Source organism: Helicoverpa zea, chromosome 20, assembly GCF_022581195.2.
Source record: "Helicoverpa zea isolate HzStark_Cry1AcR chromosome 20, ilHelZeax1.1, whole genome shotgun sequence".
Taxonomy (NCBI): domain Eukaryota; kingdom Metazoa; phylum Arthropoda; class Insecta; order Lepidoptera; family Noctuidae; genus Helicoverpa; species Helicoverpa zea.
This window is the reverse complement of record NC_061471.1, coordinates 2,803,378-2,821,658: the sequence shown is the minus strand read 5'-3', so window position 1 is coordinate 2,821,658 and position 18,281 is coordinate 2,803,378. Positions and strand designations below refer to the sequence as shown.

The 18,281-nt window shown below is 37.7% G+C and overlaps 1 protein-coding gene across 1 annotated transcript in view; it reads left to right on the top strand.

Moving 5' to 3' along the window:
- Positions 1–4,883: 4,883 nt before the first annotated feature.
- Positions 4,884–18,281, top strand: part of LOC124639998 (adenylosuccinate synthetase) — a 34,661-nt gene continuing 21,263 nt past the window's right edge. The window contains exons 1-2 of the mRNA XM_047177552.1: positions 4,884–5,160; positions 14,501–14,603. Of these exons, the coding sequence (XP_047033508.1) occupies positions 4,972–5,160; positions 14,501–14,603 (292 nt within the window). The 5' untranslated portion in view covers positions 4,884–4,971. The remainder of the gene's footprint in view (positions 5,161–14,500; positions 14,604–18,281) is intronic.

Below are 18,281 nucleotides of genomic sequence, written 5' to 3'. Positions count from 1 at the left end.
TATGGAGAAACACGAGAGGGCTACCGCGTATGAAATCGCCGCTAGAGGCGCTTGTGTAGCGTGAGGTCTACGAAACGTCAAATGCCACTGTTTGTTTACGCGCGAGGGTTTATATTTCTAATTAAATTAATATTGTGAAATACTTTAGATTAATACTTCATACGAAGGTTAAGTATCTATTTGTCAAAATTTTTAATTTAATATAGATTGAGATTATCATCAATTCAAAAATCAATAAGAACTTGCGGTAACATCGAATTGATTTTGGCAAAATTATATTTTAAAACAATTAAATTACGAAATGTACGGGAACTGTCATGTCAGATGTTTATAGTTTTGAATAATAATTTGGATTGTATTTGCGGGACCTGGAAAATACAAAAAACCAACGAACGTTCCCATTTTATGCAGTGTTATTTATTTTGCAAACCGCAACAACCCATTTCTGCTCTAATCCCGCTAAAATATGTAAATAACGTTTCATACGAAAAACGTCAAAACATTGCTAGTACATACGTTTCATGTACAAAACAAGATTGGAGCATTCAATAACTTAGTGAGTGATACCATCATAGACTGGCCGGCTAGGCTGGGCTAGGCCTGCCCCGAAATGAAGCCGGCGCGCGGCGCGGCGGCGCGGCCCCTGACAGCGCCACCGAGACGCCGCCCGTCACTGGCCGTCACTTTGACTTTTGATTTTGTTTACTTGTGTTTTTTATAATTATTTATTGTAGTGTTTATAGTAGTATTTTAAGTGTAAATAAATAAAACTAACGGATGCACGACGACAATGATGTGGTAGAAAGTGAAGGTCAATCTTCGGTATCACTGGATGCCGTGAAGAGATGTCCCCTGTGCCCCCAGGCACGCTTTTTTAAAGGTAAGCGGGGTTTGAGCGTACACATTGGGAAGGTCCATAAATCCCAGTGCACAGGGCCTACCAATGTGACCGCGCCAAACCCAACTCTTATCACAACTACACCAACTCTCGATCCTTTTTGGCAAAAGCTATCGAAATTCAAAAATTCAGTCCCAGTATTAAAGCGGGTTCCCCGTGGAGCCAGGCCTCTGGTTGTGTTCGCCTGGCTGCACGAGAGAACTCGCAACGTGCCTGGGAGCAATTGCTCACCTTCCCCTATCTATAGAATTCTGCATGTTCAGAAAAGTTTGGCAAACAAAAAGTCACTAACAAAACAAATTAAAGACAATTGTACAACTTTAGGCCATACAGATTTCGATACTAAATTACCGACTCAAAGATGCTCAAATATTTCACGCCTAGTGGAATCAAAGTTGAGTGAAGGTGACATTCGGGGGGCTGCTAGAATTCTCTTCAGCAGTGATGTGGTGGCGCCGTGTTCTCCAGAGACACTCTCCGCTCTGGAGAGTAAACACCCTGCCCCTGCCGATGACCTCTCTTTTCCCGAACCTCCTAATCCGGACACAGATATCCTCACAGTTACAGGTCGACACCTGGTCACAGCCATAGGCTCCTTCAGATGCGGCTCTGCAGGCGGCCTCGACGGCTTGAGTCCGCAACATCTAAAGGATCTCACCTGCCCAAGCGCCGGGGAAGCAGGTGAGTCGCTCTTGAAGGAGCTTACGGCCCTGACCAACCTTATGCTCTCCGGCAAGGTGGACGAAACCGTCATCGACGTTTTGTACGGAGCCAATCTATGTGCTCTGCGCAAAAGGGATGGCGGTATTCGTCCAATTGCCGTGGGGACTACTTACCGTCGTATGGTAGCCAAAATCTGCTCTAAATTTTGTAGTGAGGAAGTTTCGGACAAATTTCAGCCCCTACAGCTAGGTTACGGCTCGAAAGGGGGCTGCGAGGCTGCCGTACACGCCCTGTCGACCTATCTAAATCATGGGAAAGGAGATGTCATCCTGAAGGTTGACATCAAGAACGCCTTCAACTCGGTGAATAGGGACACCTTGCTGGCAGAAGTCAAAAAAGAAATACCCAAAATTTACAGTTTTCTTTGGCAATGCTATAGATACCCAACAAAATTATTATATCGGAACAACCTATTAGAATCCGCTGTTGGCTGTCAACAAGGTGATCCACTCGGGCCTGTGATTTTTAGTTTGGCGATTAACCCAATTATTCGGCAGCTAAATTCTGAATTTAACGTGTGGTATCTCGACGACGGGACCCTGGGAGGCAACAGAGATACTGTTCTTAATGACTTAGTTTTCCTAAAAGATAAATTCCACGACATTGGCCTCGACCTCAAACTTTCTAAATGTGAACTTTTTATACCCGACTCGACTGACAGACAGACTATTCTTCAAAATTTCCTCTCAATAGCTCCTGAAATTAAACCGATAGACCAAAGTTCTCTTTGCCTCCTTGGATCGCCTATACTGGAAGATTCATTTTCGGATTTTATTGAAAAGAAAATTCAAAATTTTAATAATGTTTCGGAAAGGCTACTCAAAATTAATATGCATGCAGCCATCACCATCATACGGTACTGCTGATTTGGACCAAAATTTACGTATAACTTGCGTGCTTCCCATTTATGGAAGCACACCAGCCTTTTGGACAAAATCGACGAAATTATACGACATACACTATCATCCATTTTAAATGTGGCCTTGGACGACAGAGCTTGGTCTCAAGCGACTCTTCCCATCCGTATGGGAGGACTTGGCGTCCGTAAAATTTCCAGTGTAAGTTTACCAGCCTTTATTTCCTCGGTCCATGGCACTGAGAAATTGATCAGGAAAATATTACCCACCACACTGGCCAATTTTGAGGTGCCAAGCCTGACTGAGGCTTTAAATGCTCGGAAAGTCGCATGCCCGAACACCGACTTACAGGCCAGCCTGTCCTCCCAGAGACAGTGGGATGAGCCGCTCTGTAGAGTAATACGGAAAAGTTTAATCGATACGTCAATTACTTCTGCAGAGCGAGCGCGCCTACTGGCTGTGGGTGAATGGGAGTCGGGTCTATGGCTTCTTGCACTTCCGTCCTCAAACACAGGCACCATGTTTGATGACACCACCTTCAGACTCGTCGTTTGCCTCCGACTAGGTGCTCCATGCTGCTCTCCTCATCGCTGCCACTGCGGGGAAGCTGTCAACAGCCTCGGTCACCACGGCCTGTCGTGCAGCCGGAGTGCCGGCCGCATACCACGACATGCCAACATAAACGACGTGATCCGTCGCGCTCTTGTTGCCGTCGGCGTGCCAGCCGTACTCGAACCAAATGGCTTGGCACGCGACGATGGCAAGAGACCAGACGGCATGTCGCTATTTCCGTGGAAGGTGGGTAGGACTTTAGTGTGGGACGCGACATGCGTCGACACTCTTGCGCCATCTCACCTTCCCGGAACTGCATGTTGTGCTGGCTCCGCCGCTGCACAAGCAGAGAACCTCAAGCGGCGCAAATATAGTAACCTTATAGGCAATTACATGTTTGAGCCGTTTGGGGTTGAAACTCTGGGGCCGTGGGGTCCGAGGGCGCACCTTCTTGCCAGGGATATTTCCCAGCGCCTGGTTGACACTTCCCGGGACCCAAAGGCTGGCTTTTATTTCGCACAGAGGTTGAGCATTGCCATCCAACGTGGCAATGCTGCCAGTCTTTTGGGTACATTACCCAGTGACAGCGATGAGGAGCAATTTTTTGATGCACTGTATTAGTTTTAAGTTGTATATATATATATAAGTTTATTTTATTTTATTTTCAATTAATGTAAATATATTGTGAATAAATAAATTAGTTTATACTTTAGATTAATTATGGCAAATACAGATCAGGGTTCTATAAATGTCACTGCTTTGACACACTTTTATCTTTCGGAAACTTATGTTCGCATTTCTTTTTCGAGCACAACGGCACTGCGCAACACTGTGGCATCGTCAATACATTCACACTATAGTTCTATTGTATTACATATGATCTAATATAATCATCTAATGTACATATAAGTTTTGGCGCTCATAATACGAACTTTGATTGCCATAGTTTTAGACCTCACGCTACAGTTGCGCCATCTGGTGAAACAAAAAACGGTAGCCCCCATTATGATGACGTTATGATAGTATGTTTGCAGAATCAACGTTAGGCACACACTTAGAATAGAGGTAAGAGAGTTAGCTAGAAATAAGCGTGTTAAAAATGGAGGTAAGCTTCGCCAAGCTACGCGGGGCCCGAAACATCGTTAGATGGTGCAAACCTATTTTTACATCCACGTGGGAACCACATAAATTATTAATTAGTTTAGTGGTTAGGATCGAATACTACAATTTAATAAAATCATGTAGGCAAATAAAAATATCATGGGCAATCAGTATGTAACTACTCATTCAATGTCATCTTTTGAATGTCTTTTGACAGCAGGTGAACGAATGATTGAACTATATTGAACTGTTTGATACGGTGTTGTCCTTTGTCAAAACTACTGCGCTAAGTGCGGGAATTTATTAACTCGTTATCTCCAAATTCAAAATTATAATCAAACTACCATAAATATAAGTAGCCGTTTTACTATGCTCCAATGTCTTAAGCGATTTGAAACCTATAAACCTATTTGAAAACTGTAACTCTGTACACGGTTTCAGTTTTCTGTAAGTAGATTAATAGCTCTCTTGCCATCTATATGTATAAGCCACAAGAATTAAGAGTAAAATATGATGCCGAAAAATAAGTACTGGTATTATTGGTATTTGCAGGGATTTTCGTTTCGCTTGAATTAACACTTGCGTCTTATAAGTAGCCAATTCCTGAATGCCATCGTCAGTGGCAGTCTATATCACTTTCTTCAGTAATTAAATAAAATAACTTTCTTGGGAATTATATACAACAGATTTACAGTGGACATTTTATACCAAATATAGCTTTCGAAAGTCGAGGTATTTATAATCTTTGAATGTGGTATCCCAGAAACCTTTTTGCAACTGCGAGCCCGGCGCGCGCATGTCTCGCTCTTTCCTATAAAATTGAGAAGTTTGCATTAAATAATGGCTTTAGCTGTAAATTCGAAGCAAACAGCCGTAAACGGTGACGTATCGTCTGGGACACATCCGTGCAAAAAATCTAAAATGGAAAATAAAGTTGCCGTTGTTTTGGGTGCTCAATGGGGTGACGAGGGAAAAGGAAAAGTTGTGGATTTATTGGCTGTAAACTGTGACATCGTGTGCCGTTGTCAGGTTAGATATTACTTAATTGTTTTACTATTATTTATTAAAAGTATCAGTTATTATCATAGTTACTTTTAAGTGGATATTGTCTAGGAGTTGCTCTCCCCACAATGTTTATATGGATGATGACATTTTGAGGTTATATTAGGCACGAGAACGGACCCTAATAAATTTATTTATCTCGTTTTCGTTACTTTCATCTAGCTTATCAAGTTTCGGGGTATAAAAACAGATATTTTGAAAAGCGTTTCATTTTGGCGGCGCGCCAAGATTTGTTTGAAAACATGTGAACTGTGAATACAATGTTTTTGTATAATTTGCGAATACAAGACGTATGCCAAGTGTCTTAGCGGGAACTCAGATCGGCTGTACGCTAGTTTAATGTTGCGTAAACCCGTCAGTTCCGGTCAGTATTATGTAACGATGATATTTCTATGTTTTTTTGAAGATTTGCAGCAAATATTTTTATAAGTCATATGACAGTACGATGGTGGTTGTAATATATTTATTTACGTACGTAAATAGACCTTGTGTAGTGTGCTGTCTAATTGTGGATTATTGCCAAGGTCTGGGACATTTATTGTCACGGTTATGCTGTGAATATTCCTAACTTCTTCACCATGTAGTCTAGGGCTCTGTCTAAATATAAATCTGATGGGATTATTTTTTATTTTGTCTCCTCTACAAATGTTACTAGTGTCCTTTGTGTAATTTGTTGGTCATGTTCGTTTTGATGAATGCATAACAAGAGAATTAAAAAAAAAACGTTTTAAAATTAAGTTATTAGCCATTAAAAAAATCTAAATTTGTCTTCTTTCAGAATTGTGTACTAAATTATCGACTCTCCTTTTTTAAATATAATTTATCTTTAAATACAGTTCATAATTTTGCTCTTTATTACTGGCTCATCTTGAAATAAAATAGGCATAGTTCACGGAATTCATTAAACAAGTTTATCTCATATCAAAGTTATACAAATGAAGCATAGTCATAATAACTCATTTACAATCTAGTTTTAACAGGTTACAACCGCTCTGATGACACTAGATTTGTATGTTAATTACTTTATTCAAACTTTAGATTATACCCTGTCTACGCCTGGGTAATTTTTTTCTGAATTTAATGGCCACTAAAATGTTGCTTGAGTTGCCTTACTATTTGAATTTAGAGCATTTTGCCTCCATATTTTGAATGAGGGTGCCTAAAATGATGCTTTAATCTATTTGTAAGTTTGAGAAAGAAGTATTAAATAGATAAAGCCGATAGTTAGCAACAAAGGTGAATGAACTCCTCATATTTATTTATAGAAATTATGTCTGCTGAAACTGCTCTTATCTAGTTGGCATAAATATAGTTTTTTTTGACATTTAAACTAATACCTACCTGTACAAAAATAACATGAAATAGACAAAGGAGATTGGGCAAGAATGTATGAAGTTTGGTCCAAATGTCCACCACGAACGAGACCTATATAATTAAATAGTCCACTAATTTAGAGTAACTTTAAATATGACAGTAAAAAAAAAACAATGCCAAAAAAAAGTTATAGCCAAAAATGTATTCTTAATTTTCGGTACTTTTTGTATGTTATCATCATTATTTTTATTTTATTCCACTTCCATTTCTGCACTTTATCTAAAACTAAGATGAGTAAGACACATTTGCATATTAATAGCCCATATTTTTTTGCCCGATGGATGTACGAATCACAACCAATTGAGGCGCCAGAAGTGCTTGAATATACTTAGCGGTGCCTGGATCTAAGAAAATTCGATGTAACTGGCGATGTCTTCTCTCTAATAATGTACAATTCTATTTTGTCAGAAGTTACAGAAAGTACGAAAATCGAACATCACGAAAAGTAATTGAAAAAATGAAATTGAAAAAATCTATAAATGTTTTATTTGATTTTGCTATAACTTTTTTCTGGCATTATATATTTTATTACTTTCATAACAAAAAATGTTCTATATTTAACGGGCTATCTAGCCATATAGGTCTCGTTCGTGGTGGACATTTGGACCGGAATCGCCCATTGTCCTTTGTATATAAAATATTAAATAAAGCATTTTTTTGGCTTATGTTCCGAAACGGTTAAATGTTGCCCTTTTATTAAGACTTTTCTGTTGAACTATCTCATATTGTCTGTATCTCATAAACCGTGCTAGATAGACAGCTGAAAACCAGGATATTATGAAAATTTTTGGGGGTACGGGTTCGCGCGCCAACCAACTCGCACTTGGCCAGTTTTTATATTTTAACTATCTCTTTCTAGCTATACTTGCCAACGGAACAAAGTAATCTAGGAAGTAAATTGCAATCGCAGTGTTACATAAAAGTCATAAAACATGCATTTAATTGTAGGTCAAGTTCAGTACAACAATAAATTGTTATATCAATTTGAGTTCATAGTTCAAAGTCCAGGTTTCTTTCTGAAACAGATGAAAATCTTGTATCTGTTTCATTTAGTTTTCTTTCATGCGTATTTCGAGAAGGACGCGTACGCGAGTACGGAGACGCGGGATTAATCGCGTCTGTATTTTTCGATGTTAAAATATCTAATTGTTATTGAGAAAAAAAAAACTTAACACATAGGACAAAAATAGGACGTGCTGACTGTGTGGTCAAAAGTTCCGCAAGTTGCGTACAAATTCCACTAGTGAAAAAGTACTAAATATCCTACTAAAAGCAGTGAAAATATTCTTAGGATTTATAACATGATTGTTTTTTTTTTCGATAGCAAATTAAACGATAAAATTGCAATTGTCACAATAAGCTGTCATTACAGATAATATTTATACTACTACAGTTATCTCTTAAAAAAATAAGGAAGTTTCGTAATCAAAATGAAATAACCATTCTCGAACATTGGAAGTTGCATTATTCAATGCAGAATTTAGTTTCTTTCTATCCACCTTGAAGGCTAATTTTGTTATTACGAACATGTCTGCCTACTTCAAATATTATCATTTATGGTAGTTCCGACTGCTGATTAAATGTAATTCGCACTACAGTCGTGGAAATCCCCTGAATACAATACAGGATGCTGTGTAACCACCTCCTCTAAATTAGTGCTTCAATTGATAACATGCGTTTTTTCATAAACATAAGCATTAACTAGCGGAACTTTGTGTTATTTTTAGGTATTTATACTTCATTGTTTACCTAACTATTTTTTGTTTTGTTGACAGCATTACAGATAGATTTGTTCCGATATTTACTCTCTAAGTCTTGGCTCGACCCATAATGATTCTTGCTTAAAAATGTGTAATCCTAAGGACCCCATTCACAGCAACTATTTGCCATTAAAATAATCCTCAGCAAATGGATAGACCACCGGAATCCAAAGAAAACAATTATAAAAGAGCTCTCAGTCGTCAGTAGCGTAATGTTTAGCTTACCACTGTTTTTATTGTAAACATACAACACAATTTATGACTAACATCAGCCGCAAACAGACGGTATTAATAAAGGTTTCACGTGTGTGGGAACACAACACAACTACAGACATTCGATTCGCGTTAGATATTTTCAACGTATTTATCAGTAGACAAAATATACGCCCAGTCGGTTGCCTGATCGATTCCAATTATATTCTGCAAATAGTCTATGCAACTCGATATTTCACCAGAAAATTACTTAGGAATCCATCATCATATCAGTCAATTGCCGTCTACTGCTTCCCCAACGAACCATCCTGGTCAGGGATAGCCCGCATCCATCCACTGCCCACCTTCTACAAAGGGATGCATGGGTGCAACTTAAGCAATTTCGTCGCCCGTTCTGAAAACATAACCCTTTCATGTCCGGAATGTCAAAGGCAACAAAAATTAAATTGCATCCTTTTTTGTAACGGCTAGGCTGAACTCGACTTTCCACGGCTTGGTACTATCAGGTCACGGCCAAGGCAGTTCCCACCATCAACGGGTTCGTGACTCCGTGTATCGGCAAAATAAAGAAGTAAATAAATGCGCGGTGTGTCCTTGAAACCCGCCATAGAATAATTGAAAGAGAATAAAATGGTTTAATTGGCTACATAAAGTTTCCCATTTCATCAACTGCCTATTGTTGGTAGAAAAGATTTTGCAATCGTACACAGTGAATTGTTTGTCTTACACAATCTTGAGACACTTTTTATTTGAAGCGGAGGCGAGATCATTTGAGAAATCCGAAACTTATTATTGCGAGGCCACTGGCTTTCATTATTTGATTGAATTTCTAATAAGTTTTTATTAACCAATAATTATTTGTCTCATTCTTTGTCTGCATAGACTACTTTGTCTTTCAAACAAGATATCACGCGCACTGAAGTAAATATTTAACTGTCCGATATAGTAATAGACTGACCGACAATGCTAGTGTATTATTCATTCTGTAGATGCTTATTTGTTTTGTTATGTTGTCTAGTACTCCTAGGATATTCTGGCTTCTCTACGATTTTGATTTTTTTTTTTTTTTTGTAATGCTGCTTTGGATACCAAAACGATAACGAAGACGTTACATTTTATAAAGTTACTAGCTGTTTTCCGCTTTTTCACCCTTGTCGTTCATGTTTGTCGTCCCATTGTTCATTTTGTTTTTCTATGTATATCGTATGTGTACAAAAAACATAAATCATAATCTTATAAATAAATAAAGATAAAGGACAATGCTATTCTTTGTATGGAAGTTGGGCTCAAGAGTTGCCCACAGTAACTGCATAGTGTATTATGTTCCATAGGCTTATAATAGGTCCCAGACCGAAATATTTCGAAATCTATCCCAGGAGTCCTGAGAAAAACTGGTTTGACTCTTATTCAATATTACGAAAAATATGCTTACGAACTCTTAAGTATTCCACTTTTATTACCTCAATTGAAATGCATTATAATATTAATCGACAAATACGAGGTATTGAACGAGATTTTTTTTACCGACTTCAAAAAATGGAGGAGTTTCTCTGTTCGTTTGTATTCTTTTTACGTAAGTACGTGCATAACTCCGTCGTTTACCAACCGATTCAAACAATCATTTTATTGTTTGAAAGGATTTACTTTCCAAATGGTTCCTTTGTTATTCGGTCCAGGGTCTGGTGATAGAAACCTTAAAACAATAGGGAACTCTCGGAAATTGTAAGCACATATCGAATAAGAACTTGTCATTCGGGTATATGTCTCCGACACCACAAAACAGTGGAGTTTAAGACCTAACCCGACGATGGAGACGACAGTGAGACGGGGGAACTCCTCAATGGTATCTATTTACTACCTCGTGTTCGAGCTTATTTTATTTGTCTTGATTAGATTTTTCCATTGCCATTACGGATATTAATTGCATGACGCTACACGAACTTAGAACTGATTGTGGTACTCGTAGATAGAGACTGAAAAGCAAGAGAAACAACAATTACCTTTAAACGTCTATTTCTGTTTTTTTTTTTTATCCTGTTAACAGTGAAACCACTAACTATCTGAATGTTATTTCAAGAAAAGAGGTTGTTAGATTTGTGGCTGCTTAAAATGGCTTGCTAACAATGGCTGGCTAACATTAGAACCGGTTTTTCTCGGGACCTCTGGGACCGATTTCCAAAATATTTAGATTTCGTGTTAACAGTGAAGTAAAGAACCTATTCTAACCATTCCCACTTCTGGGCAAATGGCTTGGGCTTTATAAAGTGAATGTTCAAGTTTAACATTAGAACCGGTTTTTCTCGGGACCTCTGGGACCGATTTCCAAAATGTTTAGATTTCGTATTAACAGTGAAGTAAAGAACCTATTCTAACCATTCCCACTTCTGGGCAAATGGCTTGGGCTTCATAAAGTGACTGTTCAAGTTTAACATTAGAACCGGTTTTTCTCGGGACCTCTAGGACCGATTTCCAAAATATTTGGATTTCGTGTTAACAGTGCAGTAAAGAACCTATTTTGACCACTTTCACTACTGGGCAAATGGCTCAGACTTTGTTAAGTGAATGTTCAAGTTTAACATTAGAACCGGTTTTTCTCGGGACCTCTGGGACCGATTTCCAAAATGTTTAGATTTCGTGTTAATAGTGAAGTAAAGAACCTATTCTAACCATTCCCACTTCTGGGCAAATGGCTTGGGCTTCATAAAGTGACTGTTCAAGTTTAACATTAGAACTGGTTTTCTTCGGGACCTCTGGGACCGATTTCAAAAATATTTGGATTTCGTGTTAACAGTGCAGTAAAGAACCTATTTTGACCACTTTCATTGCTGGGCAAATGGCTCAGACTTTTTTAAGTGACTGTCCATGGAGAACATTTGAACCGGTTTTTTTCGGGACCTCTGGGACCGATTTCAAAAATATTTGGATTTCGTGTTTAGAGTGCACTATGGAACCAGCTGGAACTACGCCCACTGCTGGGCAAACTTTGAGCCCAGACCCTGGCATTGTCCTTTAAAAACGTAAAAAATGTGACGTTCATTTCAGTAACAAAAACGCACTGGACCTATGTTCTTCATAATGATCATTGATGTACGTTATTAGTTACAATTACATGAGTAACGGACCTTGAAGCAACCTTGACTGGCTTAATCCGGAAAGTTATGACTTCATAACCATCGTATTATCTTTAATATGGTTTTCTATAATCTATCTGTTGATTTATCTACCGGAGATAGCATTTTGACATGAGCCCCCATACAAGTAATGTCAAACTCCTAACTCTAGGAAGCAAACCATCAGATAGGATAGGTTATAGAAATAGCCTCATTATGTATTTTTCTGACTTCAGGAGTATACAGACGTGGATTATTGTGTACGGTTCAAAATTGATTTCAGAAATAGTTATCGACCTATTTGCTTTCCAATGTTAGGCCTCCGTCAATATTTCTATATTTGACGACTCGTCATTGATTAAGTGGTCCGTAAATAAATTGTAAGCTCTATCTTATGAATAGTTTAGTACATAACGACGGATAATAAATTACCTTTGGATTTTACTTGCTTTGGTACTCAGACAGTGTCGAATTAAGTACTTCAATGGTTTCTTGTCAAAGTCAAATATTTTTATGAAATGTCACACTAGTTCCAAAAAGTTGTTCTCATGGAGAAGAGTCGGTAAGAAACTCTTATTTAGATCTAAAAATTCAAAAAATCCTCGAAGATAATAGGTTCTTTTAAGCGAAAAATCACCCAATTACAATCAACAAATTATCACCCAGTCTCCATAAAAAAAGCGATGAATAATATTTAAATAGAATTTGTCTAATAACTATTAATAAATGAATGAATCAAACGAGGTAATTCAAGTCATTATAAAACCACTTATCGACTATTTTTGTAATTTAAATTGCAATAGAAATAATAATCGTTAATATTTAAATTATTATGAATCTTCTTAATCCAAAATTCAGTTTTTATTAGTCTGTTGCAATCTAAGACCCAATTGCACCAATAGCAAAACATGACCAGCCGTATACTTGTCGCCCATTGGTCAATTCAGCAATTTGACAACGGAAAATGGTTTGATTTAGTTAAATGCTGTTCTAATTAGAGAGTTAGAAGTAATGCAAACAATAGTAAGCAAAGAACTTGATGCTATATTGATTTTTTTTATTGTGTAATAACTATTAAATCTAAAGTGTCAAATCAAACTGTCTTGTAACACAAGCACGTATTAAAATTAATTAAATAAACGATCAAACCAATGAAAAGGAAAAGCTGTTTTGACATTACCTTTATATCAGTCGTCCTCTCGTATAATAATTTAATTGAATGGGTATCTAAGGTAACCCATATCTGGGCTGCGGGATTGTTCGAAAGAGTTATCGCGGCCCTGGTACATAAAAGGCCTACGACGGAACACGACGGTTTTTAGTCAGTAAGAGTCTGACACTCCCTCACCGCTGCTAACCCACAGCGGGAGGGGTCATTTGGTGATTTTGACGTCGTTAAAAAAAAGGTATCTTAGTATCTATTTTCTCTTCCATATTATATTTTTCTGGTCCTGCCCATGACCTATATGTCCTGGCAGAAATAGCGAAAGATGACAGATAAGTGTTTTTTGAATGAACACAGACGTACTCTTCAAGATTACCCATCCAATGTCACATCAACGGAAGCTATGTGCCAAAAAACGTGAAATATATATTAGTGACAGCTCAACTGTTCTAGTTCTCTTTTTTTTTTGTTTTTAGTATTTCTCTGGATTAATTAAAGTGTGCTCCACAGTACAGCTGGTACAGCATAAAACTGGTAGTAATCTTGAAGAGGAACTGTATTGTGTCCAAATAATGTCATGAGAGTAAGGAGTGAAGCTTCGAAGTATAAATATCGATACATTTTATACACATCGGGATCATTTTAGATCTGTGCTTAGATCATTCTTGATGCAGATCTACATACATGATCTCATACCTGATTATCGTGAACTCAAGCTTTATTTACGACCTCTCTACTCTACGGTCTGCTTAGTTAATTCATCTATTTTGGGTAGTTACCTTTCTGCTGCTGGTTCATAACTGCTTTCATTTATCCATCACAGTTAAAACTTTTTCGACTAAAACTTAAGGCATAACTTCCTACGGCATTACGTGAATGGCTGGTGTAAAGACTCACCCAAGACAAATAAAGAATGACGCACCCCACGCCAGCATAAATGTCATTACCTATATTTAAAGGTTGTGGAAGATTTTTTCCTAATGTTTGCTGACTTTTGCTGAACATACCTATACGTTCTACTGTTGTATGCTGTTAGTCTTGATCGATCTGCTGTCAACGTAGAAGAAATTCTCTTTGCGAATGTTAAATATGTTACAGTAACACAACATCTCATAAACTCCTTATGATTTACCTCGTGATTTCTGAAAATCTTTCAGACCTTAATTTCTTGTAGTAACTGATAGACCCGCGATTAATTACTCAGTAATTGCAATCTTACTTTGATGGACATCTGAAACAGCGATGTCTTGAAGACCTCATTAACCTGTCAATTGCATGTCTGAGGTATCAACCATCTCTTTAATCTTTCCGGAATTCCCAACTTGGATATTTAAATATATCTTTGACTTTTAGTTAGGCCTTATAGGCCTTGACCTTTATGTCAGTAAAGCTTCTAGGTCCATTGAAATGTGAGCAGTCATTTTCTGTCCGTACAATTTCTGGCTTATCCAGACTAACTGATTTTTTTATGGGTCCGTTATCGTCGTTTATTCTAACATAGCCCATCCCCGTTACAATACCAATTGGGAGACTGGTTATCAGACTTCCTCGTTTACCTTAACAAACGATCTACGGAGAATGCAATGTAATGTAAAAATATCCCGAGGAATTGAGAAACGACTTCTTCTTTGGGAATTCTGTTAAAAATAATGCTTTTTCTAATGTATTTTTTTCATTGTCTACAGGGTGGTAACAACGCTGGTCACACAGTCGTCGTCGACGGCAAAGAGTTTGATTTCCACTTGCTACCGAGCGGTATTATAAATCAGAAATGCATATCTGTTATCGGTAAGTAAATAATTCTGGAATTTACATATAGAAATGTTTAGATACGGACATATAGAAACGGACATTCGAGGTTACACTGTTTCATTATGTATCAGGTCTTCAAGTTATTAAGGTCTATCGATTTATGTTGTCTTTGAGAAAATTGCCGTAGGTTCTTGATTTATTGATGACTGGCTTCGCGGTTTCACCCGCGTCCTGTAGGAACTACTACCCGTAGCCGGATGGTGACATGATCTATCCTATGTCCTTCACCCGCGTTTAAGCTACCTTCTCTCTAATTTACAGCTTTAATTGTTCAGCTATTCAGGTGTGATGGCGTGACCAAGGGATATAGGGATTCATTTATATAGATGATTGATAATATGATTGTATTTGATAATCTAATGTCCTGAATAGAAGACCTATAAATATAACGGAAAATTCTAATCTATTAATAAACACAGTTTCGGAAGTAGGATTACTTCAACGATAACAAATCATAATAATACATGTTAGTGTAACGCTATCTTATCTTTGCCAAATGTCTGTGTCTATTCCAAATAATAATTTCCTTTACCAATAAATATTTAGCAAAGTTTTCCAGCGACCTAGAACAAATCGCTAAAGAAATTATGATAAATAAAGAAGCCTGTGTTGAAGATTGCTAGATATTTCGCGTGCTCAGAACTGTTATTAAGACTTAGTAACTTAAAGATCACGGCATGGTTTGTTCTGAATAATATTAGGGATGTCGTGGTGGCGTATTGGTTAAAGGATTCGATTCCACGTCTCTCACATAACAGTATAACTGTCCAAAAGTTGTATGTACTTTGTAAGTGCTTCTTTGCTGGTGGAGGTAAATATCGTCGAGGAAGCCTGAACTAACCGATCCATCTGGAGCAATTCACTCCACCTTCTCAATATGAGAGGTTTGTACTTTGCAGGCAGTTAGAGACTGATGATAATGATTATCAGGGACGCAAAATTCGTATATTATTACCTACATACCTGAAAGCTTTACAATCGTTATGCTATCTGAATCTCCGCCAAACCGTCATTCAAAGAAGATGACTAAGTTTTGTGACATTCCAGTTTCGACAATTATGATTGGTCGGCATTTGAACACTGTTTGGAATTTAAATTCGTTATTGGCCTTTCAGAGCCAAGAAGCCAGAACATCACACCTCTTCCACTATATTACCTTTTTATTTAACGACGTCAAAAATCATCAAATGACCCCTCCCGCTGTGGGTTAGCAGCGGTGAAGGAGTGTCAGACTCTTACTGACTGAAAACCGACATGTTCCGTCGTAGGTCTTTTATGTACCAGGGCCGCGGTAACTCTTTCGAACAATCCCGCGGCCCCGGCAGTCCACTAAACTACCTCAATTACAGTTCTTGTCATCATCGTCTGTCTATCCTTTTCCCAACTGTGTTGTTGTCGGCTTCCAGTCTAATCGGATGCAACTGAGTACCAGTGTTATACAAGGAGCGGCTGCCTATCTGAACTCTCCCTTCAACCCAGTTACCCTGGCAACACAATACCCCTAGATAAGACTGGTTGTCAGACTTACTGGCTTCTAATTACCCGTAACGCCTGCTAAATTTCTTGTGATAACTTATGGAAAAAATCAAATTATGCGAATAGATCTTACTGTATTTTTCAGTAATATGACGTCACAATTCTAAAGTGATAATTGACCGATAAGACTATACTATCTATCCTTGAATGCTTGCCAAAAAACTTGCATCATCACATACATAACGTATTCTACGCATTGTCTATAGGCTGCCTCGGATTTAGCACGGAAATAGAAAAAATATAAGTAGAACTTTTTGGAATAGAGAAATGGGAGTAAAAAAGTTACATCCTACTAATATTATAAATGTGAAAGCTTGTGAAAATGTATGGATGTATTTTTGTTATTCTTTCACACGAAAACGACTGGACCGATTTGCTTGAAATTTGGTATGTAAATAGGTGAAAACCTGGATGAACACAGATTGACTCAGAGATTATCAACTCACCACGCGGGCAAAGCCAAAGCGGAAGCTAGTATTCTACATAATAGTACTATGGTAAAGTGGTACCGAATTTTTGAGAATTTTTATGTTGACGGCTGACAATTTTCAAGAGAAATTGCATTTTTTTCTAATGATTTACAGAACTGTCAACTGCACTAAAAACGGCCAGAACAATATGTATTATTTTTTAAGAAGCCAGTAGGTACTTGCAGAATATGAGTAATCATAAAAAAAATAGATTCCATAGATTACTGGATATGGCTATCGAAGGCCATTACTGCATTAGATTAGGTAATTTCGAAATATGGTTTTAATGATCCATGTGCGTGTGTGAATATGGCACGTGTAATACAAAGATTTGATTGTGTAATCATTTATTATTAACAATGAAATTAAGTAGCCATGCAAATTGGTTGAAGATTTTTATTTTCGTTTTTTTTACAGTTCTATTTCATATCTTTAAACTGTCTAAAATTAACATACTTTAGGCGGTTGGTGGGAATTACCATTCATGTTGACTTTCGATGTCCAAAAAGTTTTACTTAGATTTGGTTCGGTATTTTTTTTTTTTATAGATGATCATCTTACCATAAATTCATTGCTGAATAAGAAATAATTTCAAGAAACAAGATATTATTTAAAAATTCTATTATAAAACCAACCGTTTGCATGTCAAATGATTAGCAAATAGAATGACTTGTAGCGAAAAGCACGCTAATGTTACATGGTATTAAAAAAACTAAATTCGTGACATCAGTAATCGAGTTCAGTGCCAGGTACGGTTAGCAAAATCACAATATTAATAGGTTTACATAACGAGTAATTTACTGTCAAGGTTAAGGATTGCACGAAGATGTTCAGGGTTTATTTTGCTGACGTTACACAGGTGCCTCACGGTATGGTTGCTCGCTCACGTCCGATGAATCGACGACCGATTTTCTGTTGGAGAGAAATAAAACACTGATAGCAACCGTGCAACGGACACGTCCTACAAAACCAATAAACATCTTTTCCCAACTATGTTGGCTTTCATTTTAACTGGATGCAGCTGAGCACCAGTGTTTTGCAAGGTGCGACTGCTTATCTGACCTCCTCAATCCAGTAAGCCGGGCAACCCAATACCACCCCTGGTAAGACTGGTCAGACTGACACGTACTGCAAAAGTTGATCAGAAAATCCTTGTCAGAATGTGTTTCAAAAATCGGCCCGATATTATCTGTCCTACCAGTCGGACGTGGGTGGACAGCCTTAAGCATGTCATGCTATGTTGGTTGTCGAAGCCTTGTTTACAGAAATCAAACATGTCGATAGTATTTGACAAGCTGTTTATATTGAAGACGTTGTTGTATTTGGAACATTAGTATGATTTACGATAAAGTATGGGGTGATAGCTTTTAAGAAATTGTCCCAGACGGAAGTGGTTGGGATATATGGGGGTATTATTTTCTTGAGGATACCTTTTAGCTTTTAGCTCTACAAAAGGTAAGTACGAGACATTTAACTGTTTTGGCTCTTACACTGCACATGCATTTATTCTACCGTAAGACTGATTCTGTAGTAGAATTGATGCATCAATAGACAATAAAGGTGTCTACAGAATATAAACTACAATTATTACAAGTTACTAAAGTACCTAAATTATCACTAACTTATCAATGGCAGTAGTCCTTCGACA